This window comes from Heteronotia binoei, chromosome 1, assembly GCF_032191835.1.
Source record: "Heteronotia binoei isolate CCM8104 ecotype False Entrance Well chromosome 1, APGP_CSIRO_Hbin_v1, whole genome shotgun sequence".
Taxonomy (NCBI): Eukaryota; Metazoa; Chordata; class Lepidosauria; order Squamata; family Gekkonidae; genus Heteronotia; species Heteronotia binoei.
This window is the reverse complement of record NC_083223.1, coordinates 136026947-136044611: the sequence shown is the minus strand read 5'-3', so window position 1 is coordinate 136044611 and position 17665 is coordinate 136026947. Positions and strand designations below refer to the sequence as shown.

The window sequence follows — 17665 nt, the reverse complement described above, 5'->3', positions numbered from 1 at the left end:
AAACCTCCTAGGAAGTCAATGCATTTCTCCACAGAGCTACTGGTTGCTGTTGTCTGCATTCTTATTGGCAATGTAGAGAACAGATATTGTGTTCTTTATGATTGCTCTTCCTTTGCTGTTTGTCCATTAGTAAAAGTAAATCATGGCTTCTAGCTGGCAGTTGTTACAGTTATTCAAGAGGAACGGTACGTGTCTGATGCTCAGTCAAGTGACAGGATTTCCAGGTTGATTTTAACGACTTGTAATTTCCTGCTTTTTGTGGGAAACCTGAACACAACTTTCCAGTCTTTTCCCTCCCCAAGTGCTTGTGATGTAAACTTAAAAAAAAATAAAATTAGGGGTGTATATGTGACGGAGTGAGCTTTTAGAAGCAGATTCTCAATCCTGAAAGAGATTCATTGGTATGTGTAAAATATATTTATATCTTCACATACGTAACTGCAGAGCCCAAGAGATGATCAACTGGGCTATTTGATGAACGGGTATTTCCATGCTGAGGAAATGTGTTGCGCATTGTGCCTGGAGATTCCCTATCTTCTTCAGGATCTTCCCTTCCTTCCCCAACAACTCCAGTTTATGAAGATTCTATATGTGTAGTTCTTGTTTCACTATTCTGACTCAGTGTGAGGAGAATGTGTTAGACTCGTCAGCTGATGATCAGTAAGAGTATCTTCCTAAGCAAATTTCCAGTTCACAGGTAGCTCAAGGGGATTATCCTGCCTTCCATTGCTCCAAATAAGGCAACAGGGGAAATGAGGCACTTGGTTCAGTAATGTGAGTCACATGGAATAGCTTAGTATGCATGTTTTCCCCCTTCTTTGGCATGTATTGCTGGTGTGTTACTGGATTTCTTTGCAGAGATCTTTTATACAATCGCTGTCCTAGTGTGTTCTATGCTGGATAGATCATAGAATAAAGTAAATATTTAGCTGTCTTTAGCTGCAGTTTGCTAATATGTACTCAAGTGTATCATCTATCTAGTTGCAAAATGTATGCTATAAAGTTTTTAACACTTTTAATCTTTCAGTACACAAGTGAACAGGTGGTATGTTCTTCTGGCTTCAAAACAGGAAGATGGTTTAAACAAATATATTTCACATGTACAGTTAAATCTGTAGCTTTTAATAGATGAATGAGCAATAAAGAGCATGTGAACTTCAGGATTTGTGAATTCTTAGAAAAATTTGACATAAGCTTACTGCACTGAAACAAAACAAAACAGTGTTAGTGTGAATGGCAGCAGAAATATTAAATGTTTTTATGTGGACAGCAGCAGAAATATTAAATGTTAATATCTTAAATATCAAATCTGTAACCATTTAACCATACTGCTTTCCTTCTCCTGTTCTTTCTTCCTGTGTAAAGGCAAGAGTTTTGTTAGTTATTTAAACAATAGCTGTGTTGTCCAGCCATGGCAGCTGTAACTCACACAGATGGCATGTTTATGTTTACATAGTCTTTTTGTCAAGGTTAGCATTGTATTGGTGGGGGGCATTTTTTAAAAAAGTGGGAAAGTGTGTGAAAAATGACTGCTTCTGTTTTGTCTTCCATAGTCTCCAGCTGATAAGTCTCAGAAAATTCATGCTGGTGACGAAGTGATTCAGGTGAATCGCCAGACTGTGGTAAGTAAAGGCGGCTTTTACTGATCCTTGTTTTGGGGTTAAGTAGATTTCAAAGTGCCAGTAGTTCACAAGACAGATCTGTTGTTTTCACCAGTGATTGGCCTCTAAGTAGAAAAACAAGGAATGTCACTTAAAGCTCTGGGAGCCTTTCGTATGTTCTTCACTACAATAGCTGTAAAGTCAGTAGTATCATTGGCGAAAAAATTGGTCATCAAACATGTATTTTTCTTGATGAAAATGTTTCAGCTGTTTGTTAATATCAGAACTGTAGGTCCAACTTTTTTTTAAAGAGAGAATATTACTGGTAAAAAGAAATGTTTGTGGGAAATATGGCTGATTTTTTAGAACAGGACAAATTTATGCTGGTGTTGCAGGTTGTGGTACTGGAAGAAAAGACTCTTCTTCCCTCCTTTTCCACTGCCCCAAAGCTTGATTCTGCCACTTGCTTCCATAAAGACAGGTCTTAGAAGAATCTATCAGCTATGGTACCAACAGGACCTAAGCAGACATGATGCTTGCAGATGTATGCAGAAGTGTCCTGTCTGTCCGGTTAAATCTAGGTCCACTGCTACCATGTATACACCATTGTCTCCACAAAGTGCATCTTCTGTCTCCCTCCCCAGTGAGCAACCAATCCCTGCCATACCAGACTTGTCTGGGCTTGGGGAAAGAAGGAAAAGCAAGGAATAGAAAGGGAGGAAAGGAAGGACAGTGTGTGGGCTGTTTCCTTCCTGCAGCTGCCTCATAGCATGGCAGGGGGAAAATGAGGTTAGTACTGAGCATCAGAGGAGAATATGCCTCTGAATTGACAGTGGCATTTCACTCCCTTGGCAAGCGTGTAATCTTCCACTGGTATCCACCACTCATTCCTTCCCCCTGCAGTGCTGTGAGCTGGCTGTAGAAGCAACCTCTGTGCCACCTGTCTTTTCATCCTTTCTTTCCTCATTCAGTCCAGGAAAACCTTGGTTTAGCAGCATCACCTATGCCGCTTGCCAGGATAAGAGTGGCTGGGGAAAGACCTGGACAAGATCAGCAAAATAAGGAAGATGTTTACATTTGCCTGCAGGGGTCTGTTATTTCCACAGAGATGGGGTATGGGAAAAGAACCAACTAACTTGAATCTGACAGTGTTCCACACATCCTTTTCTTGCTCATTTGAAGGTGGGATGGCAGCTGAAGAACCTTGTGAGGAAACTGCGGGAGAACCCTTCTGGAGTTACTTTACTAGTAAAGAAACGTCATACAGGCTCTTTTAATTTTACTCCTGCTCCCCTTAAAAACCTAAGATGGAAACCACCACTTGTACAGGTAAGATACAATTACACAGAACGGGTTTTTTTTCTCTTTGCCTGGCACTAATTATACTTCTTTCTTTCTTTCTTTCTTTCTTTCTTTCTTTCTTTCTTTCTTTCTTTCTTTCTTTCTTTCTTTCTTTCTTTCTTTCTTTCTTTCTTTCTATCTTTCTATCTATCGAGGTATGAGGTAGTCTTTCTATCTGAGGTATGAGGTAGTCTTTCTAAATTAGGTGGGCCAGGTACCAATATGTTTTAAATTTCTCTCTCTTATACTCATTTTAAAATGACCCATTAAGTACACGCTGACTTATAAACTTACTATTCAATGTCTCTGAGCTGACTGAACATGCAAAGGGAAGTACATAGTGCACAGTCTCTTTAAATTACAGATAATGTTGCATCAACAATAGATTTTAAATTAAAAAATACTTGTTGCAGTTACCATGCAACTTCAAAAGGTGCAATTGCTTAGAGAATCTGTGATTTCTTTTTTTATAAAATAATCTCCACTTTTGATATATCAAAAGAATGAGAAGGACTAAAATACAGGTTTTCTTTAATCCCTGTACTGCTTTGTTGCTCTAGACAGATATCCTAGAGTGAGGCCGTTTGAGCTGAATTGCTGATAGTCTTGTGGAGTGATGAATTTTGGAAGTAAACAGTAAACAGTACTTCCTGGGTTGTGAAACTAACAATAAGAGAGTATATTTGTGAAACAGAGCAGCATTATCGAGGGTGGTGTTTGCAGTGTAGCTGACTGGATTCTGCTTGCCAATTTTTAGCACCCTGCCAACTTTTAACACCAGCAGAACTGGGTATATTGCAAAGTGCAGAGGATGTAGGAGGATGAAAATAAATGAGATAATTTCAAACTGGAGAAAGTAATGGCAAGGATGTGCAGATTAACACCTTCAACTAATTTAATTGTATATAATTGCAACTATAAAATTTCTCCCTTCTCCCTTTGTATTGTTCAGGTGCTACTCTGCAACTAGATGCAAACAGGTGTTAGTGTAGTTTTTTTCTTTGCATGATGTATGTTTGATTGGGTGGGAATGCCTGTACTTTTATTAGCTGGAAGTGTTATTTATTTATCTATCTATTTATTTATTTATTTAGGCTACCCTCCCCTGCAAGCAGGGCTCAGGGTGGCTTACAGCAGAAGAACCATATAATAACGAAAAGTTAAAATTGTACAATACAATACACAACACATACATCAATAACTGAGTCCATTCTAAGATGGCGAGAAAAGGTCAGGTTTCACAACTCTCCAGGGGGTGGGGGGGAGCTTGCAGAGAATATCTCTGCCTTACATACCCTGCCAAAAGGTAACAAATCCTACATGGCACAGATGTTCTCTGGCAGAGAATTCCACCAGGTAGGGGCTGGGGCCAAAGAAGCCCTGGGCCTGGTTGAGGACAGCCAGATCTCGCTCACGTCAAGGGCCACAAGAAGGTTCTTATTTCCTAAGCATAATGCTGTTCTGGGAGCATACTGAGAGAGGCAGTCCCAAAGGTATGTGGGTCCCTGACTACTAAAGGCATTAAAGGTCAAAACCAGCACCTTGAATCTGATTCAGTGCTCTGATGGAAGTTTACAGAATAGCAATATGTTTACATCTAAAAGAGGTTTAGGGGATAGGCACATACCCCAGAGTAGGGATAGGCACATACCCAAATGAACCCAAGCCAAAGTTCTCTCCGAACTTTGGCCAGTTCGCAAATCTTGAACTGAGGTCTGGGGAAAGTATCTTGCCCACTTACTGAGATTCTGTGTCACTTACAGGTGATGTGGGCATGTTGGGGTGGGGTCTGATGCCATTGGACATGATGCAAGTGGAAGTGAAATACACATGCAGCAGGAGGGCCATACTGGTTCAGTTTGGGCACATTTTACTTAGCAGTTCTATTTAGGGGTTGCTTGGTTTGGGCTGCCTGGTTTGCGAACCCCAAACTGGGCTATCCCAGTCTGTGCCCATCCCTAGTCCAGTGAAGTCACTTCATTAAAAAAAAATCAGTGGCTGATGCGCCATGGATGAGCTTAGACCCAGTGAGCTCGATCTTGCCTAAAACGCCCATAGATAGATGGACCTGTCTGCAGAAGAAGAGCTTCTTCGTATTCCCAATCCTGCTCCAGCCCAAAGTGCCCCCTGAAATTCTGCTTCTCAGGCCCCAGGTCATAGCTTAATGGCAGAATATCTGCTTTGCATGCAGAAAGTACTCAGATCAACCCCTAGCACCCCCAGTTAACAGAATCTGGTTAGGCATTGTGAAAGTCATCTTTCTGAGCACCTGGAATGCTGCTGCCAGTCAGCATGCCATAGACAGTACTGACCTTGATAGGCAAACATTCTGATTCAGTATAAGCCACTTATGTGTGTTCATGTGAACCCTCAGAAATAGCCTGGGGGAGGGAGGAGTTGGAGATCTTCTGCAGTACCCCATCCTGTGCACAGAAATATTAGATGTGATCCAACATGGTCCTGTATAATTCTAAGCCAGTGAGAGACTTGGTTGCAGAATAGAGCTGAAGGTACCCTTCAGATGTATACATGCACTGTAATGTTGGTGTATTTTCTGTGGTATGATTCCACATTTGAAAGAAAAATCTGTGCAATCAGATTTGCCCAGATAGTTAGAATGTGCTTTCACACATTGTCCTGAGGTGTGGGACTACATTCTGGGGAAGCGGTGACACACATTTTATGTGCTGGGAGTGAGGGAGAGATCTGAACTGTCCAGAAGCTCCATCTGTCCTTAGACATCTGATATAATCAGTTTAAAGCTGTTCTTTGGTTCTAGTTTTGTGGCTGAGACTCAAATGCCCGATGCTGTTAACCTCAACTTTTGCTTAGGAAATATTTTTAAACTGCTGAAAATAACAATTTGTATAGCTGCTACTATGCTTCTGCATGTTCTGAAGGCCATGGCCAGCCCATATTCAAGTATGGGGAACTCAAAAAAAAGTGAAGGTGAACTCTACCTATCGACTTCCAAATTTTACAACTAAGATATAATAAAATCCTGGAGATACAATGAATAATGAATATTTCTGCCTAGGAGGTTAGGAGAGAGATGTGTTCAGGTAGAAGGTAAATGATTTCTAAGAGAATGATTTATTTATTGTACTTGCAGACCAGCCCTCCCCCAACTACAACCCAGTCACCTGAAAGCACTATGGAAACTTCCTTGAAGAAGGAGAAGCCAGCCATTTTGGACCTTTACATACCTCCACCACCAGCTGTTCCATATGCTCCTCGGTATGCCAACTTCTCAGCACTGGCTGGATTGCAAAACTCTACAAATTAGCCTGAGATCGCACAGATTTTTCTTTTAGCTAAATAAATGTTTGAGCCACTAAGTATTTAACAGTGCTAAGGCTTGTTGGGGAAAATAGTTGCACATGGGCCATGGTCAAAGTAGCAACACTTGCAATTCTTTGTTTTTTACTAGCATAGAACTTGCTGTGTGGCAGAAAAAATAGCCTTGCTTTTAAAATACTGAGAATGCAGTTATAATTCCATGTGGGTACATATGGTCAACATGTTAAAAAGCAAGCAGGGAAGGCCAGAGTAGCATTTTGAGACACTAAGTTCTGTATTCAGGACATAATGATTGACAGCATCTTGTGTCATGTTCTCCAGTCCTCTGCCCCCAAGTTCCTTGCAGTCAGCATAGCCAACAGACCAGGATGCTGGAAGACCTTGAATCATGGGAGGTTTACATGTGCCTTTTCTGCCAAGATAATGTGTTTAAGTTAAAATCTCTAGGATATTGTTTCCATACTTTGAAATTGTGTCAAAACTTTATCCTTTATCTCAATCATAGCCACTTTTTCATTTTTGGTCCCTATTTCCCTAGCATCTCCCCCCGCACACATACACTGTTGTGTTATGCCATTTGTTAATAGGAGAAGAGTACAGATTATAATTCTGGTTGTTTTTTCTACTTCACTCGTCAACTAGGGTAGAGTATAAGTAAAAATCACCATGGGATCCTCATTCATTTGCTGATCAATATATTTAATTCTCAACATGGCTGCATTGGCAGACACTTAAATTCGTGGACTTGGGCCATGTAGAGACAAGTGAAATCTTTCTAGTTACTGGGGGGCGGGGATAATCAAGTTTGCAGAAAAATCCTTAACGTTAGAACAAATGGAAGGGGAGTGTTGTCTCCACAAGCATAGACAATGTGTCTCTGTCAGCCCCACTGTAGGAACTGGCAGAGGAGTTGGTGCTACTATCATCACATGAGACAAATAGGTGGAGAAGTGGCAGCTGCACTGCATGTAAGCAGGAAAGTGGAGGAGTAGGGAGCCATTGCCCCTGCTGTTGCTTCCTTCTGAGCGGTGTGGAAGGGAGCAGTGGCAAAAACATGTGTGGCAGGGGAATAGCAAGAGAGCAGAGAGAAGGGCAAGCAGAGCAGTGCTAGGGGATGGGTGGGCAGAGCAGCAAGAGAGCATATAGGAGAGTGGCCAGAGTGATGTGGAAGGGGGATGGGTTGGAAGCCACTGTGTGAGGAGGAGGGTGGTTGGGCAGAACTACAGAGAGAGGAACAGGAAGGCAGAATGGGGGGAGGGGGGAAATGCACAATATTTCCTTTCCTCCACAAGTTCTCAGAAGTTTCAGCAGGGGTAGGGGAGGAGTGGGAACCCAAAGGGAGAAGGGCACGTGAGCTAAGCAGGAGGAGAGGAGATTCCCCACCATGAGTCTTATGGGTCTCCACTTGTCCTTGCAACAATGGGGTAAAGCAGGCCATGTCTTGTACCTTTAAGCCTGCTTCTCTCCTTCTACTATTGCTCAGTCAGCCTTACACCATTCATAGAATCATAGAGTTGGAAGGGACCTCCAGGGTCATCTAGTCCAACCCCCTGCACAGTGCAGGAAACTCACAAACACCTCCCCCTAAATTCACAGGATCTTCATTGCTGTCAGATGGCCATCTAGCCTCTGTTTAAAAACCTCCAAGGAAGGAGAGCCCACCAGCTCCCGAGGAAGCCTGTTCTACTGAGGAATCGCTCTGTCAGGAAGTTCTTTCTAATGTTGAGCCAGAAACTCTTTTGATTTAATTTCAACCCATTGATTCTGGTCCTTCCTTTCGGGGCCACAGAAAACAATTCCACACCATCCTCTATATGACAGCCCTTCAAGTACTTGAAGATGGTGATCATATCACCTCTCAGCCGCCTCCTCTCCAGGCTAAACATTCCCAGCTCCTTCAGCCTTTCCTTATAGGCTTGGTCTCCAGACCCCTCACCATCTTCGTCACCTTCCTCTGGTCCTGTTCCAGCTTGTCTATATCCTTCTTAAAATGTGGTGCCCAAAACTGAACACATACTCTAGGTGAGGTCTTACCAGAGCAGAGTAAAGCGATACCATCACATCACGTGATCTGGACACTATACTTCTGTTGATACAGCCAAAATTGCATTTGCCTTTTTAGCCACCACATCACACTGTTGACTCATGTTCAGTGTATGATCCACTAAGACCCCTAGATCCTTTTCACGCATACTACTGCTAAGACAAGTCTAATTTGGTGGTTACCAAACTCTCATCCCAGCCTCACATTTCTTTATGGTAGTTTTCAGCAACTTAATGGCTTAGGTTGACAATAGGCAGATTTGTAAGAAAAAGTGAAGGGGTGGAATAAGTGTGCTTACTGTGCATCTATGTATTTAATGAAAGCCATGTACTTAACCCTCCCCCCACTCCATTATGTGCCACTGCAATCTGGCACCAAGAAAAGCCATGTTTGAAAGAATGTTTGCATTATGCAAATAGAACAGAAATGCAGAATTATCTTCCATGATCAGTTTTGCATGCTTTATTGGATTGCTTCTAATCACAGGGAGGAGAAAGGGTGCAATGCAGAGCATGCAAGTATATCACCTCCTGATCATCAAAAACTTACTCAGCCACCCCCTCAGGTGTCTGAGGTTGCACTTTTTTTATGAAGCATGTTGTTGCAGCCCTAATGGTTAGAATATCTTTCTAAAAGAAAGCTGGTTCTCAGCTAACTTCTACAGCTAGTACACATTTTGTGCTTTTTCTGTATTTGTGTGGAATTGCAGCCTACATACAATGCTGACAAATGCCTTTCACCTTAATACATATTTTGCTTCCTGCTACAACTTGGTTGTAGTTGTAGCTACAACTACAACAGGTCCCAAATACAAGAAATGTTATGAGAGTGAAGCATTTTAGTATCTTTATACTTACAATGCTATTCTAATCAAATATCCTTCCAGGGATAAGGGAAGCTTTGTTTATGGAGGAGGCAATAAACCAAAGCTGCCTCTACCTGGTTCCAAAGGGGCAGAATCTCCAAATTCTTTCCTGGATCAGGAATGCAGGAGGCGAAGGTTTACCCATACAGTTTCTGATCCTTTGACTCGTCCCATAGCAGCAAATATTCTACCTGCAAAGATGCGAGAAAAAACTCCATCTTATGGTGAGTAAATCTCAACCACTTTCTCTGTTCTTGTTCTTCAAAGCTTTAACCCCCCCCCCCTTTTTAAGTTGAATTTTTCAGTCTAAGAAGTGGAGTTTGAAACCACCTATTAGAATTTGTCTCAAAGTAAAAGCTTGTTGAGTCAACGCTTTTTAATTATTTGTAGCTTTAAAAAAGAACAAAAACAGTTGGCCAAGTTTAGATGTCAGAAGCAGTACATGATGAAACATTCAGTGAAAACTACTAAAAATAGAAAGCTGTCTGTAATTTTTGTAATGTTCATTAGGATTTATGTTGAAAATTAATGTAGTTCATGTGTCCTCATTCTCTCTTAAGTAGTACTAGAACAATTTGGGTTTATCCTTTGAAGTTTACTGGGAGTGCTCCTTGGGACCCATGAAAAGAAGCACTTCCTTCCTCAGAATACAGTTAACTTATGGGATTCTCTATCATAAGACATACTGGAGTCTAATGGCACCTTAAATCCTAATCAAGTTCATTCCAGCTAAGCCCATTTCTTCAGCTACTTCTGTTGAAATGGGATCTTACCCATGAAAGCTTGTGCTGCAATAAAATTTGGTTAGTCTTAAGGTATCACTGCATTTCTTGTTGCTACAGCAGACCAACAAGGCTCCCCATAAGCAGTTGATGTGTTAATGGACTCTACATTAGATGTTTTTTTTGAAAAAAAGATCAGACAAATAGATACTAGTAGGCATGGGCACAAACCAATGAATTGGGCTAGGCTTGCCAATCCCCAGGTCCCAGCGGGGATTCTCCCGCTTTTCCAGGCTCCTTCCCGCCCCCAGTCAGCTGGCCGGCAGGGGGAAGCCACGCCCCCACAGCCACCATGTGACTTTCTACCTCCGGAGGCTTCAGTCTCCGATTGAAAGGCTTCCTCTTGGGATGGTGTGTCTGTGTTACTTTGAAGAAGTTGGCAGCAACTCATGAGTAGAGATGCCAATCCCTCACTTCAGAGTGGCCAGAAAGGGGGGAGGAGGGAAATGTCTGCTTGTTTTCCCAAACAAATAGTGCCAAACCAAATTACTGTAATAGCGCCAAAATAATTCAAAAACTATGGAAGTACAATTCTCATATGATAATTAGAAATTAATAATGTACGAAGTACACAGGAATAAGTATCTTCCACAAATACATAAATCCAGGTGTACTACATAGAATTACCATTCAACAAAATTCTTCTGATAGTCATATAACTGACACAATTCACAAAGTCTCTGAATTCTTGCCAAGGTTCAAAAAAGTCCAGAGTTCATTCCAGCGTTTACAAAATTCATTCCAAAGTTCAATGAGAGATCCCAGGTACAGGTCTCATTCTGATCACCTTCATTAGTGAACCCACTTGGATGTGGTAGGCAATTAATGACCACTAATATAATGCTGAATTCTGTGTAATTATTCCACAGGAACTATCAATTACTTTCTTATAGGCACCATCACAATTTTTAGAGCATAACTGAAGCAACTAGGCATGGGCACAGGCCCCATTGTAGTTACTAGTCTGGGCCCATGCCTAGTTAGTAGTGTAATATCTAAATGGAACATCCATGTTCAGAGACAGTATACAGTATAATATAGGGTCTTGTGGCAAGCAGAAATGTACTTGGTATCTTGCTTTTGAGCATATGGAGACATTTGTTTATCAGCTGTTGGAAAAATCTGGGCTAGGCAGGTCCTTGTTCTTCTGTGGTTTACTCTTCCCTTCTACTGTAGTAAGCAATGCATCTTGGAATAATTAGGTGCTTTCTACTTTAATGGTTGGCTTTAACTGTTTTCATAATTCTGCTGTTGTGAAACTGTGATAATTAACGTTCACTCAGTGTTCAACCCTCAGTAGCAGTACTGCATTCTTGTTGAATAATTTTCTGTTTTCCGCAGGAAAGCCTCGCCCGCTGTCTATGCCTGCTGATGGAAACTGGCTGGGAGTTGTAGAACCCTTCTCTAAGCCCCGAGCAATGGGGAGAAAAGGTAAGGCATGGAAGCAAGCTGTGTTGAAGGACAACAAACTACTTGATGTGGATTCCTGTTCATGCTGAGAGAGCTAAAACCATGTGATTGACTCCAGCAAGAGGTTTGCAATGAGAGTGCAGTTAGTCTTTACTCCACCCTCTCCAGGCTCCCCCTTAAATCTCCAGAAATTTTCTAACCTGGAGTTGGCAACCTTATTTCCTTCCCTTTCTGTGCCTCTCTGACTTCAGTTTTTCATCACCTCCCCTCCTCCCAGCAGCCTCTGTGTAGGAAAAAAACAGTGTTTCTCCACAGTGCGGGGGGGGGGGGGAAGCATCTTACATCATTCTTCTTCCTCCCCATTGATCTACACAACAACCCTGTGAGGTAGGTTAGGCTGAAAATTTGTGCCTGGTCCAAAATCACCCAGTCAGCTTCCACAGCAAGAACCTGGGTCTTGCAGCCCCTGCTCTGAAGCCCTAACTCCTATGCCCTCTTCAGACTCCACCACAGGATCTCCAGGAATTTCCCACCAACCTGGAACTGACAGCCATAGTCAGGACTGGCCCCAATGAGTTATCACGCAGAGGCCTTTAGTGATACCTTTATTTTTAAATTAGATTTCTATCCCACTCTCCCCATTACGGGCTTTCAAACCATCAATGTATCTCTGATAACGTTGTTGGTCTTAAGCACAGGACTCATTTTCTCTCTGTCTTGCTTCCCCTCCCTCTTTCCCTCTGTGCATCTGGTCTGCTTCCAGGGGATGCCATTTCCCCCCCTGTCTCTGGCTGTTTCCTTTCCAAAGGAGGAGCCCTCAGCCAATCAAGGGAAGGCTTTCTCCGGCTCTTTCTCTCCTCTTCCCTCAGCCAGTTGAGGGAAGGCTTTCTTTGGCTCTTTCCCTCCTTCTCCCTCCCTCAGGCAATTGAGGGAAGGGTTTCTTTCCTCTGTGAAGCAGTGCAACAGGTGCTCCAGCCAATGGGAGCGTAGGGAGATAAGAAACTGCCATAACCAAGGTTGGTTGCCTTTTACTGACAGAATCAGCTTGGCTGGCTAGCAACAGCCACTTGGGCAGGAGAGAGGAGTGGACACAACCATTTGATGGTTCAGTGGGCCAAAGGTTGACAGAGTGCACCCCCAGCAATGGGAGAGCTCCATTTTACCAGGACAAAAGGACTTATATATCTAAAGTATATAATCTGCTCCCATAGAACAGAATGGAGTTCTCATGGTTGGCTCCCAGAATTGCCAATCAAGCAATGGATAACTGCCTTGGGTGTTTCTAGGGCTCTCCACATGTCCACCCTCTCCATTGCCTAGGAATTGATTGAATCAGCATTAGACTGTCTGAAAACGAACTGCAAAAATGAACCAAATGAACCACAATGGAAAAAATGTGGTTCATTTTTTGATTCAGGAATGATGCAACCAAATGACATGGTTCGAAGCAAACCACAAATTGGCCGGGTTTATGCTCGAACCACGGTTTGTTTTTTGGTTTGTGCCCAAAAAGCTCATATGTAGAACTCATACATGTTTTTGTTTGGGATTGATAAATGGTTCCAGGCCAAAGCCTGTTTCCCAGAGCCTAATGTACAATTCCAAGATATTATTGTGTTTTTCTCCCATTTTCTTCTGACCAACACTGTCACTATCACACTTTTAAAACTGTCTTGTCTGTCTTGTTTTCTGTTTAAGGTCATAATTATATTAGGAGCCAGGTTTTATTTTATACAGGAGCTGAGTGGAAACTTTGAGATGCTTGCTTGAAACGTAGTCTTGTAAGAGGAGCAATTTGATTGAGGTGCTGCTGCAGCATAGAAGCTCTGAGTCCTTGCTACCTGTTCTGAAGCACATGGGATAAAATCTGACTGTGCAAAAACTTATGAATAGCTTGTATTGCTTGGTGCATGTCTTGGCAGACAAGTAATTGATTTCCAAAAGATGCACTGCTCTTTTGCAATGTAACAAGCAATGCCACCTTGAGATGGAGATTAATTTTATAGCCTTTATGAAACACTAACTAAACACGTCCCTCCTATGCACACTGATCCTTATTCATTTGCTGGATGCTGCCAGACTGTCCCATTCCCTGTACTACAGCAGCAGCAATTATCAGAATTTGTGCTGCACGAGCAGCCATGAAAAACACCAAGAGGGCACAGGAGTACAGCATAAATTGGTGGAAGAAGATGACAAATTTATTAGTCATGGCTCCTAATTCTGGGGTTTGAGGGGCCTTGTGCTGGTGAATAACTAACGCTTACTGTGATATTTCAAAAATAACGTAGGCTTAACGCTCACATGTATAATGTAGTTTAACTGCCCAGTGGTTGCTACTTCTAGAACGGGAGTGTCAAACTCATTTGTTATGAAGGCCGGATTTGACATAAATGAGAACTTGTTGGGCTGGGCCTTGTTGGGTTGGGCTGAGGCATGTCAGGCCAGGCTGTGTGTGTGCCTATTTAAGATTAAGTAGCAGAGATATAAACTTTATAAAGTATACATACATACATACATACATACATACATATATATATATATATATATATATATATATATATATATATATATATATATATATATATATATATATAGAAATAGAACATGCTTAAAACATTAGCACTCGTTGGGTCTTAAAGGTGCTTTCTTTGTATTACTCCCATGGGATCCAGGGAATGGAGCAAAGGAAGCTCTGGCTCTTTCCTTCCTTCCGCAGTGGACTGGGTGGGGAGAGCCTCAGCCAATAGAAGGAAGAGAGGGTTGGCTCAGTAGCTTTGCTATGTGATTGAGAGAGCCTGGAAAAACAAGCTCTGCCTCTACCCTCCTTCCTCCCCAAGGGAGCAGCCTCAGCCAATGGAGAAAACAGAGATTTTGCTCTGTAGCTCCTCTGCAATAGAGCAAGTCTTGCAAAGCAAACTGTTATGTAGAAGGAAGCAAGAGAAAGTGAGAAGGAAGCAGATGACAGCCGGTTGCCCGGGGCCTGATAGAAGCCCTCCGGGGGCCTGATTCGGCCCCCGGATTGCATTTTGACACCCCTGTTTTAGAGGAAAGAAGTTAGAGTGCTTAATCTTTGCGTGCTATTTCTCTGCTGCAGCCCCTCCCCCCAAAAAACTCCATAGCTCCCCCTACAAGAATTTCAGATATATGTTTGTGACCATGTTTAAAACCACATGAGAAAAGCTTATGGAGTGGAAAATTAAGCATCCTCTCCATTAAATGGCCACTAGCGTAGATTGTTTTAAAGATTTATAGCACCATTTTTAAGTTTTAAATAACCAAGTTCATTGTCTGTGTTCAAAAACAAATAAGTGGGTTATAACATTTTAGTGCAAAGTGGACGAGGAAAACAGTAAAGGTGGTGTTAAAAGAAGCCCTAATGCAATTAACTAGATGTTCTCTTCTAATTTCAAACCAACTCACTCACCTGCTACAGCCTTTATCCAGCTCAGCATTCTCAGATAGAACACTTCCGTCTGTAGCTAGCCTTTTATGCTTTCCTCCCAGGTCCCACTCTAGCCTTCACTGGCGAGTTTTCCCTCCTAAATGTCTGCCTACCCAATCAGAGGGACATAAGGCATCCTGGGAAATGTAGGCTCTGTAGCTACTCTAACACAGGCTTCCCTGGAACCTGTAGGCCTCACTAGGCCTAGAATCATGACAGGGGATTTAACACATTTATAGAGGCAGCTTGGTGCTTAAAGTATTCGGCTAAGATCTGGGAGAGTCTGGTTAAAATCCAAATCCCTAGTCTACCATGACTCTAGTTGTGTGACCTTGGGCCAGTTACTCTCCTTTTAGCCTAACCAATCTCACAGGGTTGTTGGGAAAGCAGCAGAAGGAACTCAGATCTGGGGATTGCTTTTAATATATGTGCTGGTAAGTAACATATAGTTTGGCCGTGATGGCAGAGCAGTCTCAGTAGTAAAAACAGAGGGCAAAATGAGGCTGTATTTTATTTATGATGGATATAAGAAGTATTTGAAGACCTCTGTAGTGTTACCTACCCCAAGTTAAAGCCAAAAGGAAAGCTGATGTTATCTATGAGGAGTCTTACTTTTAGAAGCTGCTTACCACATGTCTTGTTTCAGCCGCCACAGGAATACATAACAGTGAAGTTTGATGGATGTTGTTTTGTTGTAGGTGAAAATGTCCTGTGCCGGTACTTCAGCAATGAAAGGATCCCTCCCATTATTGAGGAAAGTTCCCCATCGCAACATCGTTTCTCCAGGCCTGTGGCTGAAAGGCAACTAGTGAGAGGTGCAGACTACATCAGAGGGAGCAGGTACTTTGTCAACGTAGATCTTCATAACAGTGCAACTATCCCTTTCCAGGAGGAAGGGGCCAAAAGGCCACCTGTAAGCGCCCCCACAAAATCTTCCTCCACAGAACCTTCATTACTGGTCAGCTGGCTCCAAAGGCTGAAGCTGTTGACTCACTGAATCACTGCTTGGATTATAACTTTCAGGATATGCTATCAAGTGCCTTTTTTCTTCTGACCCCACTCAGTCAGACAGCATTGTTATTCAATGGTCTCTCCCCTGGAGGATCCCTTTCTTCTGAGATCACTGTCTCAATTTCACTGGAGTTGGTGTGAGATCAAAAGATGTCGCCTTTCTTGCCTACCTGAGATCAGATGGTCATTCAGTCCTTCAGAGAAACTGATCCGGCTTGACTGATCTTGCAGGTTACTGCAGACCTGAAATCTGCACAACCTGTGCAGGGCAAAGCAACCTCTGCATTGTAATGAAACCTGGTAGCACTTCATTTGCTACAATGCTATGTGATCTACTGGTTGTGAAGACTGTGTAGTGCTCAGCAGAAAATAAATTCCCATGCTGCTCTTCTGACCAAGAAGGAAAAAAAAAGAGAGAGGGAGATTACTCCCCCCTCTTCCTTTGAACAACATTGTGGTACTGCATGTGGCTGCGGATGACTGAAATCCATAAGGAATAAAAGGCAGTTTCTTCGTTTCATTCTGATTAGTCAGAAATGGGAACCTATCCTAGTTGATACCGTAGTTATTAAAATATCAATACAGGTAAAAACTCTTCCCTGAATTGCTGCAGCGTGCATTCAGTTAAGACATGGATTGCTACAACATGCCAAGGAAATGCGTCTCTAGGGATGATGGTAAAAAAAGATCGATCTTCTTTTATAATGTTAAAATTGAATAGCTGTTAACCAAAGTATTTTTCTGAAAACAAATCCCTGCAGATTTCTGGATCAGCCACAGAAATTCAAGGTTGGTCTGTTTTGATGTTGTTTGTGCTTTAAGACGCTTTACTGTTTTAAAGCAATGCCTGAAAACCTGTTTGGCCTCCATTAATTTAGTAGCATTGAATGGGAGGTGGGCTGGTTTGTGGAGGAAGAAACTTGAAAGAGTGTTAGGATGCTGAGAAATTGTTGATTTACAAAACAAATGTATGGAAGAGTTTTGTTAGAAATCCACCAAGCACATTCTGTTTCAGCATAATTTAAAAGTATTAAATAGAGCTGTATATATATATTTTTTATTCTTAACCCTAGGAAATCTGTACATTCTCTCTACAGTACTGTGCACTAATTAGCCATTGCAAAAAGTTGTTGTTTCCTATTAAATTAACAGCCAGATATTTCACTTGGACAATCTCAGTTTGGTTAATGGACTTTTGTGAATTGTCTACACTAAAGAAAGAAATTTAATTAATCATATATTACTGTCTAATGTTTTCATTTTGACTTCAGCAAGCTGCACTGAGCAGTTTATAATAAGGATGAGATGTTGTGATGTTTTTGTGTGCTTGCTTTTAGTTTGAAAGGTAAACGTTCATATAACTATATAAGAAACAGACACAACTTTATTAAGCTCTGTGGATTTGTAGTAATTTTTACTATTAAAAGACTGATATGTTATAAACCAGTTTGATGCAATCTTCAAAGACAAGAGCCAATGATAATATAACATTCAATATTTCTCTTTTTTCTCCTTCCAAAATAGACTGACTTTCAGCACCAGCTGGATAAATGTCATTAATACTGATGCAACCCAGCTGTATCTTGATATTTTCTCAGAGTATCAAAAATGTTGGCTTTGATTTAAAAGGCAGGGGAAATGGGCATGCCAGGTCTGTTTCTTGTTGCCCATTGTGGATTGTATGATAGAGAATGTGAAAGGTGTCTCATGCGTCTAAGCTGAGTCCTTCACAGTGCAGTCCTAAACAGAGTTACATCCTTCTAAGTCCATAAAACTGGTTGCCATTGATGGATGCAGTGTTTAGGATTGCACTGTCAGTCTCTTGAATGATTGAGGAAGGTACAGCATTAAGTAAGGGGAGCCCAA

The 17665-nt window shown here is 41.9% G+C and overlaps 1 protein-coding gene across 1 annotated transcript in view; it reads left to right on the top strand.

Annotated features, from left to right (window-relative positions):
* Window positions 1-17037, top strand: part of CNKSR3 (CNKSR family member 3) — a 108564-nt gene extending 91527 nt beyond the window's left edge. Inside the window, exons 8-13 of the mRNA XM_060241080.1 lie at window positions 1554-1622; window positions 2784-2930; window positions 6055-6179; window positions 9173-9375; window positions 11275-11364; window positions 15487-17037. Of these exons, the coding sequence (XP_060097063.1) occupies window positions 1554-1622; window positions 2784-2930; window positions 6055-6179; window positions 9173-9375; window positions 11275-11364; window positions 15487-15785 (933 nt within the window). The 3' untranslated portion in view covers window positions 15786-17037. The remainder of the gene's footprint in view (window positions 1-1553; window positions 1623-2783; window positions 2931-6054; window positions 6180-9172; window positions 9376-11274; window positions 11365-15486) is intronic.
* Window positions 17038-17665: the final 628 nt, after the last annotated feature.